Genomic DNA, 13021 nt, shown 5'->3' on the forward strand with positions numbered 1-13021 from the left:
TTCTTGTTCATCCATGGAATTGAGTACATGGTACCCCATTCGATCTTGAAGTATTTTATCGGTAGCCTGAAACATATGTTCAGGAGAACTCGGATTTGATATAGCAGAGAGAAAAAGTCTTTTGCTTTCTGGACGTATTGTTTTCTTAAGGTATCTTCCCTTACCTACATATGCTATCAAGTCTTTGTCTGACTGTTGCGAGGTTTCTGCTAGATCCTCTATATCATCCTCCTCTTGCGAGGAAGTTGGATCGTCTAATTCAAGTTGTTCTTCAGGTGCTCGCTGGGCATGTATTTCTATTATTTCTTTACGGATCTTTCTAACCATATGATGTACACTGTTCTCCTTATCATGTTTACCCTCCGACATATTCTGGCTCCATCTAGTCAGTCTACTCATCTCACTTTGCGGAAAACCTGCCTGATCTTGTTCTCTTATTAAACAATTTACCAAAAATCGCAATATTAAACCTTTAGTCTCAACTTTCTGACGTGACATGGCTTCAGCAACAGACTCCGGTCCTTCTCCTGTTCTAATAAAATAATACAATTTATCTAGATGTTCTGGCATTCCTGGTAGTAGTATCAAATAATCTGTAACGCGTCTCAAACGTATGGACGCTAACAACATGGGTCCTGACGTACCAGGCACTGGGTCATATCTGCAGTCTGTAAGTTCTCTTCTAAGTTGTTCGGCCGGTGCGCCTTTCGGTGTCCGAGCCTTTGCTAAATCTCTCATTGTCACTCGGTGTAACTGTGGGGGTGTTTGATAACCTCCTGTAGCACCTCCTGAAGCGGAGGCTTGCGCATAACCTGGCTGTAGGGTCGGTACCTGCTGTAGCTGGGTTGGATCCTGGACCACGCCAGTCCCAAAAGGATTTAATTGGATGCAGTTGTTGAATACCGGGGGGAACAACGGAAACGGGTGTGGGTAGCGGACCTGGAGGGATCTGCTGTTGCGGACCTGGGGGCTGATGATCAGGGGGTAGGTGGATGTCAGCAGGTGCAGGTGGTGCGGGTACATGGGCAGGTGTAGTAGTATATGTAGGAGCTACATCGTCTAAATAGGAAGAAATAAAAATGTCTGCTGCGGTCTTGTGACGTAATTTAGTCCGAACCAATGGAGGGGGCAGATCTTTTGGTATTTCCGGAGTGGCCTTAGGTAAACCCTCAGCCAAAAGAGGATACATACCATTCACAAGAGTGTTTCGTTGTCGGTCTACTTGTTCTGCTTTAACTCGTATTCCTTCTTCAACTAGTACGTTTTCTCGGACTTTATCTGAATCTTCTCTATGCTTTTCTGCTTTTCTGAATTCTTTCTCTGTACGTCTATGCGATTCTTTACGCCACAATTCTATGGCGTCTTTCTGAGATTGTCTGGCCTTCTTTTTCCATAGCGCTTCTTCTACTCTCATGATGCAGTCTGCATCCCATGTCCCTGTAACGGGCCATCTATATTTCTCGTCTAGGTTCTTAGTATAATCGACCCATAAATCTAGATATAATATGGCATCTAATCCGTGTTTATGATACATAAAATTTCCTGGAGTGTCCCTAGGTGGGATAGGAATCGCTTCCTCTAGTATCCCTTTCCTAGTTCCTAACTGTCTTAACTTTGAGAACAATGGCATCTTGATATTTTGGCACTTTGACACTTACTTGAACTTGAACACAATGTTTACACAGAAAACACGGTAATGTAGATCAAACAGTCACTCATACCACGACATTAATCACATAGAAACATTTGAACACATATTAACTATGCTTGAATTCTATAACGAAAACAAAATCGAACCGTTGAAGACACGAATTACTTGATATACTGCTAAACAGTACAGATACACTGCTAAAACAGTGCAGACCGGGTCTGTGTACCCAAACCCGTCTTTACCGGATACATAGTAATGCACCCGTCTAGATGCGCCCCAGCAACGGTACTCACCGGGAAGCACGGAACGGAAGGCCTCGGAAACTCGTCTGGACTGGACCGGACTGGACTCGACTGACGTCACAGGCACGTCGGAACTGGTGGGCCTCTAGACACCTTGGACCTTGCTCTCTCGGCTGGGCTCTGGTCGGGATCCTCCGCACTCCTCACTGCCTCGTCTGGATGCTGATCGCAGTCTCCGTCACCTCCGTAGGCCTGAGGGAGATACAGGAAATCCTGCGGGTACGCGTAATTGTCCGTCACGGCTGTGGCAGGGGGCGAAACCTGCGACGCACCTACCGGCGCGTGGGGTGGGGGAGGGTCCCTATTCGGGCGCCAAATTAATGTGGTAAATAAATGTTTACCGTCGGAATTTCTATGCGGTAAAGTTCAATAAAATAACTCAATCGGAAATGAGAGGCAGAGTCCGTGGTATCTGAGTTATAAGGGTTTTATTCCATAAAATGGAATGGTTCGAACCATGGTATCATGTTCCTTTCACCATTAAGGATCAGGAAGGGTTAGACAATACTTTATTAACAGAGCACAATATATATAGTCAATGCATACAATGGTGATGGATACAGAAGGCGTAACAGCTGAGAGAAACGAGATAAGAACACATGTGCGTAACAGAAGGCGTGCACGAGGGCGTACACAGAGGTGTGTGCTAGAAACGTCACATGAAAGTGTCAAAAGTGGGTGGATTCATAGAGGAATCCTGCAGTGTCAGCAGAAATCTGTAGCAAGGATGCGCGCGCAGCAGTATGACGTGTGACTGACGTGAGGCTGGAGGGTGCAGGGGACTTGACATTTAGCACTAGAGGAAAGAGACAGAAGTCTGGCATGTCAGATCGACTCGTTCCTAAATCATATCTGATATCTTGTGTTTGGGGAACTATATTATCTAGAAGGAAAAGGTCTCTTGGGCAGAGGCTACTCTATACTGACTATTAATGCATGCATATGTGACTACGTGTCTGCGTGTAAGGCGAGGGGCCATGGGCCTACCATGGTAACGGGAGCAATGAATTACTTGCATGGAGACAGAAAGGCCGGGCCCTTTGCTCTGCAGCCGGGGATTGTTTATCTATTCTACTAGACTGGAATGTGTTTTCGAGGAGCTGAGCTCGGCTATACTGATAACTTGAAGGCATAATACGGTCTTTGGCAGGCAAGCAGGCCGAGCCGGGCACCGCTCGCCACGCAGGGAGTAGGACAGAGGTCAGGGATGTATCCCATGTTGCAGCTTTCAGGAGAAACACATCGCGTTTTATGTAAGTGAGCCTCGAGCAACTGGACCGCTGCCTCAGGTCCCAGTGCTCTCTGGCTCCTCCCAATATGGCGCCCGTTCTCGCCACCAGACCGGCACAGGAAGCCATACATACCTTTACAACAAAATTCGGTGTTAAGGCATGCGTGGTAAAAGCATATACATAGTAAAGTCTACACGTTATAACGATGCATGCGTTGTAATGGCATGCATGGAAACAGCTGCATTGTAATGGCTGTTTCCCTGGGCTGGATCTATGACGCAATTCCATGGCACGCTTTCAAAAAACATTGCTGAATACAGGCAACGGCAACAGTTATTAAGGTTATCCCATATTCCTATATCATGTATGCACGCAAGTCAAAAACATCTTGAATGAACAAAACATGCTGCAACCATTGCATATTCCCACACCAGGGCGCAAAGATCACAGATCATAGGCTCATAAATGGTGATAATTCACAGCTCCTGTTCCCTGTTGAACACGGAGGCCCAGATTTACTAAGACTATTTGCAGAGTCCACTGGAGGGGTTTACAAACCAAATCTTTGTATTAGATTGTAACCTAAAGCATTCAATGCTGTGCAGTACGCTGCATTGTGTTACGCTGCGTCAGTGGGGCGATTCCTGGGTGGTGCATGGGTGTTCCCATCTATGGGTTTCGATGCACACCCATCTACAAAGAATTGTAGGCAGGGATTTGTGCCAAAACCCTGCGCCCCATTGAGGTAGGTGCCATAAGGAGAAATATTTTCATGTCTCCTTGTTTTCCCTTTTTGCTTGTGTGCTGCATACAGTACACATATAAAGGGGGAACGGCCTTAAAGTATAGTTATTGTACACTAAGGTACCTCTTTCTGCACAAACATTATAATTATCACAACACAGACACCTTTGCTCTATGACACAAAGGTGTCTGCATTGGCGCATGGCAGCCTAAGCGTGCAAGAGCAGGTAGAGAACAGAATCGTGTCACATCTACTGGTCTGCCCTCTCCTGATCGCGCAACTCAGTGCAGCAACTTAACTTGCTTCATTGCATTGTTGTTATTGTTGTTATTGTTACTTTGGTTTGTATAGCGCCAACTCACCTACAGGTTTCGAGGCGCTTTAGACCAAAGGAACCACGCCATATTCTTACCAGCAGGGGGGATGAAGTAGTGTACATACTATCATATAGATCCAAAGGCCTCCCTAAACAGAGTAGTTTTCAGCTGCTTTCTAAAGCCAAAAAGATTAGCCTCTTTGCGCAGGGAAACTGGCAACTTATTCCACAACAGTTGAGTAAGTATAAAAAAGGATCTTCCGCCCTTTGTAGCCATTTTAAAACGAGGGCAGGTCAACAGCTGAGCATCAGACGATCTTAGAGATCGTTTCGGATTGTAAGGCATCAAATGATCCTTTATTTAGACAGGTGCCTGCCCATATATTGCCTTATGTGCTATGCACAAGCTTTTGAACTCCACCCTCTGTTTCACGGGGAGCCAGTGAAGCTTGAGCAATAGAGGGGACGCATGAGATCTTCTAGGAAGCTTGAAGATTAGACGTGCAGCGTCGTTCAAAACAACCTGCAGTCTGTTAATCAGGTTCTTTGGCAGGCCTAAATAAAGGACATTGCCATAGTCCAATCTTGATATTATTGTGACCGAAACCACAGTCCGAAGCATAGATTCGGATAGGAGAGGGACTAATCTACGCAATTGCCTGATTAGGCCGATGCAAGTTCCCTCGACGGTTTAAATCTGGGCAGTCATTGACAATTCTTTGTCAATTTTTAGACCCAGACTTTTTACATTTGACACTGGTATTGGAGTGGGCCCAAGTTCTTGTGGCCAAAACAGGTCACCCCAAGGTGATATGCCAGTTGACACCACCAGAACCTCCGTCTTCTCAGGGTTGATTTTCAGCAGGTTATTAGTCATCCAGCTGACTGAATACCTAAGAACCTCTTGCACATGTATCTGTGCCCCATTTGAGTTCTCAATACTAAATAACAATTGGGTGTCGTCAGCTTAGTTAAACACTCGACAACCCATGTGTACCAATGACTCAATAAGAGGTTGCAGGTAGAGGTCAAAGAGCAGTGGTGATAACACAGAGCCCTGCGGGACCCCACATTCCACATTGCCCACCTCGGAGATCTCCTCTCCCAGTTGGATCCTCTGCCGCCTCCCTGTCAAAAAGGACTCTAGCCATTTATAAGCTATGCCCTTTATTCCAAAGCCAGCCAGTCTGTCCAGGAGCAGATCATGGCTGACAGTATCAAATGCAGCTGATAGGTCTAAAAGTATCAGGGCACTTGGTTTCCTACTGTCAGCCATGTCTCTGAGCTCATCCAGCACCGAGAGCATCACCAGCTCGGTGCTGTGGTGTGCCCGAAAACCTGCTTGACGCCCCTGGAGAAGATTGTATGACTCCAGAAAGGCAGACATCGACTGCAGCACATGCTGTTCCAGAATTTTGGACATAAATGGCAGCTGAGAAATCGGTCGATAGTTTTTTAGATTTGCTGGGTCAGCTCCTGGTTTCTTTAACAGAGGTCTGACCCGGGCCTCTTTAAGACTCATTGGGAGATAGCCCATCTGCAGTGAGCTATTTAAGAAGGAGACGATGTGGTCTGCCAAGATAGGATGCGCTACCCGGAAGACACTTGGTGGACAAGGGTCCGCCGGTGATCCTGATTTTATGGAGGACATGAGGTGCTCAAGCTTAGTAGAATCAAGCTCTGGAAAGGTCGAGATAGTACAGTCCTGAGGAATTTCGGCATTCTGCCGCGGGGTAAACCCGCTTACTGTATTGCTCTTAATCTAAAAGAGGATAGTCTCTACTTTCTCTAAGAAGTATTGTTGGAAAGTATTGCAATCAATCTTTGTATCCGCATTTACCGGTTTCTTTGTCAATTCTGACAAAATATTAAAAGTTTCTTTCTGCACATTATGTGCCCCCTTAATGCGGATATCAAAATATTCAGCTTTAGTAGCAAACATACATTTCTTATACGCCATTAGTGTAGTTTTTTATTGCTCCCTGTCAGTTTTATCCTTTGATTTCCTCCATCTCCTCTCCACGCAACTGAGCTTTTTTTTATATTCTCTCAGGGAGGGAGTATACCAGGGCGCACCCTTCCCCAGCTCTTTTACTCTTTGTAACTTCTCCGGGGCTATCTGATCGATTGCCTGAGTTAGAGTCTGAGTTAAACGCAAGTAGTCCTCATCTAAAACTCCACTAAGCGGAGTAAAATGTTGTGGAAGAGTGTCTGACAGGGCTTGTGAATCAACCTTCTTCCATTGACGTACTCACTTCATTTTTGGGACTTGAAGACGGGGTTTCCCATTAATGGGGATAGCACAATAAATAAATAAAGTAATGGTCTGACCAGATACAAGGTAGAACCCCTTCTATGGTAACTTGTGTGCTTTCTTGGTAAATTTAGCCCTGATTTAGTAGATTTAACAACTGGGATTAGTTTCCTGGGTTTGACTGTGGCCGGCCAGTCAAGAGCAGTGAAGGAGTTCCAGGAAAGGGTACCCAGCACTGCTTTGGGATATGCTGGTCCTGGCAGATGGTGGTGGTGGGGGGGGGGTCATTTTCCGGCATTCTACTTGGCCTCGAACTCACCTACGTTAATGTTTTTCTAATGTCTGATTGGGATTGGTTGTGACTCAATTCTGCTGCGGCTATATTTTAAGTTTGAAAGTTATGTGGAGACCAAAGAATATACATAAAACATATGTTTATTTGTTCTCTTGCAGGTTTACAAAAATTCAGAACACCAAGATGACCATGCGACGGGACGGAATCAACTCCCTGAAATATCGTGTGGTCCATTTTGCAAAGAGCCCTATGTACACGAACATAACAGTGGATATTGGCAAACCACCTCCCCGGCCAGCGAGAGGATAGCCCTGGCTGTCGCCCCTCGTTTTCCTTTCTAAAAGACCTTCATCACTGCAGCAGAGATCCAGCTAACCCACTTTTTTATCCGGGTGCCTGTATTACCATCATGAACTTACACATTGACTCAAAAAAGCCACCCATACCCGATTGTAGAGCATGTGGCCACAATCTCCTATATTGAACACAACCTTGAGGCCACCAAGTTTCCGTGCATTCAGAGTACAATTAACGAGAAGTTGGGGGGGGGGGGTTACCACATTCTGCCCAATCGGTCATCCCTCCACTTAAGAGCCAAGGTCACAGCCCACATCCCCACCAGCCCAGACACTATCATATGTTAAAGACCATACCTCTCACTGTGTGTTGGTGGTGAAGGCAGAGGCCTGCTGATACCCTTCTCTGAGTTGTGTCCTTGCAAAAAGTTCTCAAAACTCATGTGGGGGCCAATTGGTTAGCTCTTTAAACTTTAAATAATTTTCTATAATTCCATTGTGATGGTCTTATGTGAGCCAGACTTTTGTTTGAAAATAATAATGAAACTGCACATCAAAACACTGAGCAAAAGAATGGCGAATTCCTCGATTCAATGTTTTTTTGCTTTGATTTTTATATAGCTGAAGACAAACAATGATCTTGGAATATTGTGATTGGATTGGGCGCATCTGTCCTTTCTCAAAAAGAGACTCTCTTTCTTCCCTAGTTTGCATTAACTCGTGTCTTTGGCTGGTGTTTTAAAAGAACCATAGTGGTTCCTTATAAAGGCGGCCATTGCTACCAGAGCACATTTGATCCTTGATGTCCGATTTGGATTAATCTTTAGTTCTGATGTCACCAGCCATATGACGTGCCCTGATTTGTATGAAATTAGCAGGTTGTGATACAGTTTTATTATTTTCAAGACGAACATTTAATTAAACTCCCAGGTCTAGCCAACAAACCAAAGGAACAGGAGAAGCATACAGTCTCAGAGGCGGAAATCTGGCCTGCAGGGGTCCTCCGGTGGGACCGTGCTCAATGGACAGCCTCCTATGGAAGTTAAATCCGTGAAGGCTTCTTCGAGATCTGTGCCCGACATTAGATGTGGTTTGACTAGATTTTATAAAGCTCGCAATCACCCAAGGGTCGTGGCGCTGCCAAGGTAGGAATCCAATTTGTAACTGGAAGAGGTAAGTTTCTAAATGTCTCCCAACATTTAAAAGATTTGATTGAGCACGGTCCCATCTCTTCACTGTGTCAAATAATGTTAAAATTCAAAGATTCCCTGCAGAGCTAGTTAAAGCCAGGGTTTTGAATGTGCTTCTCTAGAGATTAAGAATGCATCAACGGTGCTTGTCTCCATTCACACTGTCCAACAAGGGGGCATTAAAAGTAGACCGGGTGCTGTTTTAAAAACTGGTCTCTTGCTTTACCTCGGCCTCAATAGCTCCCTCACACACACCATCTGGTGGGTCTTCCAAAGCTGTTACTCAAAGGCAAGTGTGGATCTTGCCATTGCTACACATGAGCTATAGTCTCCTAGGGAAGACCTTGCCTCCAGGCTGCGGCATGTCCTCTAGGGCGTGGCTCAGGACACAACCGGCCTGACCTTAAAAAAAGGGCAGGTCAGGGGTAGTTGGTCACAGAGAGGAAAAGGATTCTGGGAGTTTAAGGAATGGTCTTCTTGTTCACTTTAAAGTTGAGACACCAAGATCCCCAGGGTTTGCCTGTATTTATCTCTGCGCATTGATGAAGTTCTAATATTGATTCTTCCACTCAACGGGGGGATTGTGAAACTCACATATAGACATTTGCTGTCTCCAGCATTAGTAGGACAGAGCCCTTTACCACAGAAACGTCTAAGCATGTGAACCCATACTTTGCACACGTTACATAAAGACCTCAGAGCTTTACTAGCCCCAGCAGCTGACATCTGAAAAGATGCCTTTATGGACTGATACAGAAAATCAGCGGATCATGATCGGCCATCTTGTACGTCACCGCAAGTGGGCAGTGGAAAAATAAAAAACGGACTGGCTGATACAGATGTAATCAAGGTCATGAGTTTTTGATATATCCCCTCTATGGGTTTCAGTGGAGGCCTTTAAGGAGACATTTTTATTTTCATGGACCTACATTTTGTTCCACGGCAGCACAGAAGACGGGTTCGAGTTTGAAACCAAGACAATGAATATCTGAGTTTGTCAGTAATATCTGCCAAATCTGTTCTCAAACTTCAGAAGAAAAGGGGGAAGACTGACTAGTTGGGTCAATCTGTTGGAGAATTTTTGTTTTTATATATAATTGTATATATCTATGTACACAGTTTATCGATTGCTCTGATGCCTTTAGTATTTTTGTCAGTGAAAGGTACCGACACCTGGAGAGCGTTGCATTCTAAGTGCAAAACAGAGAACGTATGGGCCTCCTTGTTACGGAGTCCCTATTTTTCATTTTGTTGAGACTTTATCTGCATGTCCAGTTCAAAGAACTTTTTCTCTTTCTATATTTTTTTATTTCTTTGTTTGAATATGCTGGAAGAGACCCACTGTATGTATTTTATAGTATTGATTTAATTTTAGCACAAAAACAGACTAGGGAAGTCATTTCTTCTATTAATAAAGTCATTGGTGCTGGCAGGTTGATTTAACATGCTCCATTGGCTATCGATTGTTGGATTTGCTACTTAACTTTCTCTGAATGTTTTGTTCTACTGTTCCCTATATTCACCAATTCTTTTAAAGTGCTGTTGATTAAGAGGAAGAAATTATTTATTTTCACCATAAGAATGCATCTGTGCCTACACGACACAGAACACACTTTGAAAAATCACAGAACCAATGATGTGGATTGACCACCATAAAAAGGCAAATGGAATGTGGGAAAAAAACGAGGCAGCCATCTTGAAAAAGCAGTGTTTCTGTAATGTACCTACTGTGTCTCCCAGTCTGTTTGTTTGTATTATTGGTGTCTAATGAGAAGTTTGGGTGTTAACTAACTTCTTTCAACCATGGTTGAAAAGTATTTGGTTTATGCCGTTGTGAGAATGTGTTTCAATGTCATATGATCACTAAACAGTAGGCACATACATATGTCTCATTTTAGGAATCTATCACCAACTAATTGTACATGTCATGAATAGGTGTTAGGACCTTCCTCCTGAGAGATGCTGACACGCCATGTTTGCTTTATGGCATTTGCTTCAAAGTTGGGGACCACAAATGGGAAAAATATTTCTTCTCCACATTCTGTATAAATAGATTTATTTAGTATTTTTAGATTAAATTGGCTGTCAAATATGTTAAAACACTTTTAAATAATGATAGAAGTTACTAAGCAAGTGAAAAATACCTGAACATTTTTACTTGTTTAATGATAATTGGTTTTCTTCTGTTCGCACTCTTTGCCATGAACTGGAAGTACACCATGTACGATTTGCTTATCTACTCCCATTAGCTTATTTTTACCTGCGTACCTCTCACATTTCTTGTAATGTACCTTCAGGGTGAAGGCTCTACCATTCGCAGGTCAAACATTTATCGCTAAATGCAATGAATAGGGAGTGTCCCCAGATCATGGAAAGCATGCCTGACTCAAGGCAATAAAGTCTGGTGCAAGATCACCACTGCAGGTCAAACGCACAGTCTGAATCGAGGTGGAGGTCATTATATTTAAGAAGAAGGGAGTAGAGGATTCTGCCTTACGGCATGGAAGGTATTGGGAATTGACGTCCTGGGGATCAGGTCACTCTTTTCTTTAGTTAATCTGCACGTCCCCTCTCAGGAGCCAAATCCCCCACACAGCCTGCATCTGCTGCCTGATGTCTCTTTGGTGCATCCTGGGTGGTGCCTCTGTAGATTACCGGTTCCTCCCTGCAAAATTACAGCAGGTGTCACCTTTCATGGCCTTATCTCGAGTGCCCTGGAGTCTTCTATGGAATTTATCTCGCCAATAAAATCTGACACCTCTAGGTTTGGAATTTCTCAGGTGCAACCACATCTCATGAGTTTTGCACTGCAAATGGGACACCTCATGCCAATTATAGTGCTTATCACACACAAATATGTATGTCCTGCATTTTTCATGGCTTTCTCTGTCAGAATATATGGGGAGTGCAAACCTTATCACACTTGGGTATTATCGGATGTGATAAACAACGCACCCCTTATAATTATGATCTATGCAGAACTAGGTGTTTGCAGAGGGGTTGCAATTTAACGGGGCACTCATAATTAGGCCCTTAGGCTTTTGAAGACCAGTTTGATGCTCAAGAGATCCAAGGTAATGTCTAGATGACCTTAGGCTAGCCTTACTTCTGGCCTTCTAGAAGTGAACAATTAAAGTTTCGACCCGCAGCAGGTCTTTCTGGGGTTGCAAGATGTTTACTAGTTGCCAGATGACCTTTTGTTTCTATACATATTAGTGAGCTCTTTGGGGCACACACATTGACTAGAAAGCTTAGTATTTAGACATGTTGAACTTGCCCAACCTTCTCTAATTTCTCCCACAAGTCCATTTCCACAATAGATTGACAGATATTCATCACATTATACAAGGTCTGATTGGATAACACATGAAGGTCTATTGCTGGCTTCCACTCGCACTGCTGTAGCAAAGTAGTCCAAAATTCTCTGGCTCTGGCTGACTTCCTCCTTTGGTGCTGTTCTACACCCGGAGTTTGATTGGTTCCTCGATCGTTTCTTCCTGTAGCGTTCTTTTGTTGGTTGATCCGGGGGGTTGACAAGTTCAAATCCATTGAAAAATATCCTCGGATCTTCTCACTTGTTTACACGTTTTAATCAGTTAGAAGCTTTTTCTGCTGGCAGGCAGAAATCTCAAGCAGACCAAGAAGGCGGTGGTGAGTGACAGGTGATTTCTGTTTGATATCCTTTCTAGCCTCTAAGAACTATAACAGAGCTAGAGTGCATAGGACCTTATGCATCAAAGTCTTTGACATATTCTCGGTCTATGGGAAATGCATTGAAACATAAGTGCCGTTGTGTCTTACACGTCTGTCACTGGTCCCTGGTCCTCCCAATGGACCAGTTACACATGACATGCATGGATGCTCACCAACAAGCATCCACATGGGTATTAATATAGGCGCAGGTCACTATGGATGTCCCTGTTTTATAATTGGATTTGATGCATTCAGTGATAGTGAGGCCCTTATTTGTGGATTGACAGTGATTCAAAGAATATTAGTGCTGTCTATTTGAATGCTTTGACATGATGAACCAGATATGTACCTTGATTAATCTCCTTTTAGATAACACAGTATCTGTCTCTTCATTTGAATCTAACTCACAGATGGAGTCACCTTTTGTATGCACCTGTGCCTCATTTACAACTTTTTGACACAGGGCAGCGCTGCAAGACTACTTGCTGTGCTGTCTTACATCAAAAGGAAAAGGCAGGAATGTGCAGTATTAATGAAAGATGGGCCAATCCTGTCCTTTCTGTATGCTCCGGTGAACAAATTGCTGCCTTGCGCCTACGCAGGTACCCTTGCACCATGGTGCAAGGGTGTCTGCGTCATTGACACAATTGGTTTTGTGCAGGAAGGGACACCTTCCTACACAAAACCAGTCAATGGGGGCATTTTCCTCTTTCTAAGTGTGCTGCTGAATGCATATAAAGAGGAAAAAACTAGAAGAAATAACGGGTTTTCTCTTCATTGCGCCTCCACTGGGGGGGGCGAAACAGTTTTGACTCATTCCCAGGTCTACTGATCCTTGTAAATCTGGGATGTCAAAACCCATGGGTGTTGCGTGTGATAACCCACTGCAGCGCCAATGGAACGCCTCCTTAAAGTAGAGTAAGGCAACGGAAAACGTTGCCCTGCCTTGCCTTACTCCATATCTATGAGGCCGTGCACAGACACGCAGTGTGGCTTTGTGTCACTTCATAGATATGATTGAGAGACCTGCAGGTCCGAGCTTTATAA

At 44.1% G+C, this 13021-nt stretch overlaps 1 protein-coding gene across 1 annotated transcript in view; it reads left to right on the forward strand.

Annotated features, from left to right (window-relative positions):
• The window catches only part of LOC147671294 (beta-1,4-galactosyltransferase 2-like), a 914400-nt gene extending 904687 nt beyond the window's left edge, over positions 1 to 9713 (forward strand). The window contains exon 7 of the mRNA XM_086948094.1: positions 6954 to 9713. Within this exon, the coding sequence (XP_086804220.1) occupies positions 6954 to 7104 (151 nt within the window). The 3' untranslated portion in view covers positions 7105 to 9713. The remainder of the gene's footprint in view (positions 1 to 6953) is intronic.
• The last annotated feature ends 3308 nt before the right edge of the window (positions 9714 to 13021 follow it).

The sequence above is a fragment of the Lissotriton vulgaris genome, unplaced genomic scaffold, assembly GCF_964263255.1.
Source record: "Lissotriton vulgaris unplaced genomic scaffold, aLisVul1.2 SCAFFOLD_329, whole genome shotgun sequence".
Taxonomy (NCBI): Eukaryota; Metazoa; Chordata; class Amphibia; order Caudata; family Salamandridae; genus Lissotriton; species Lissotriton vulgaris.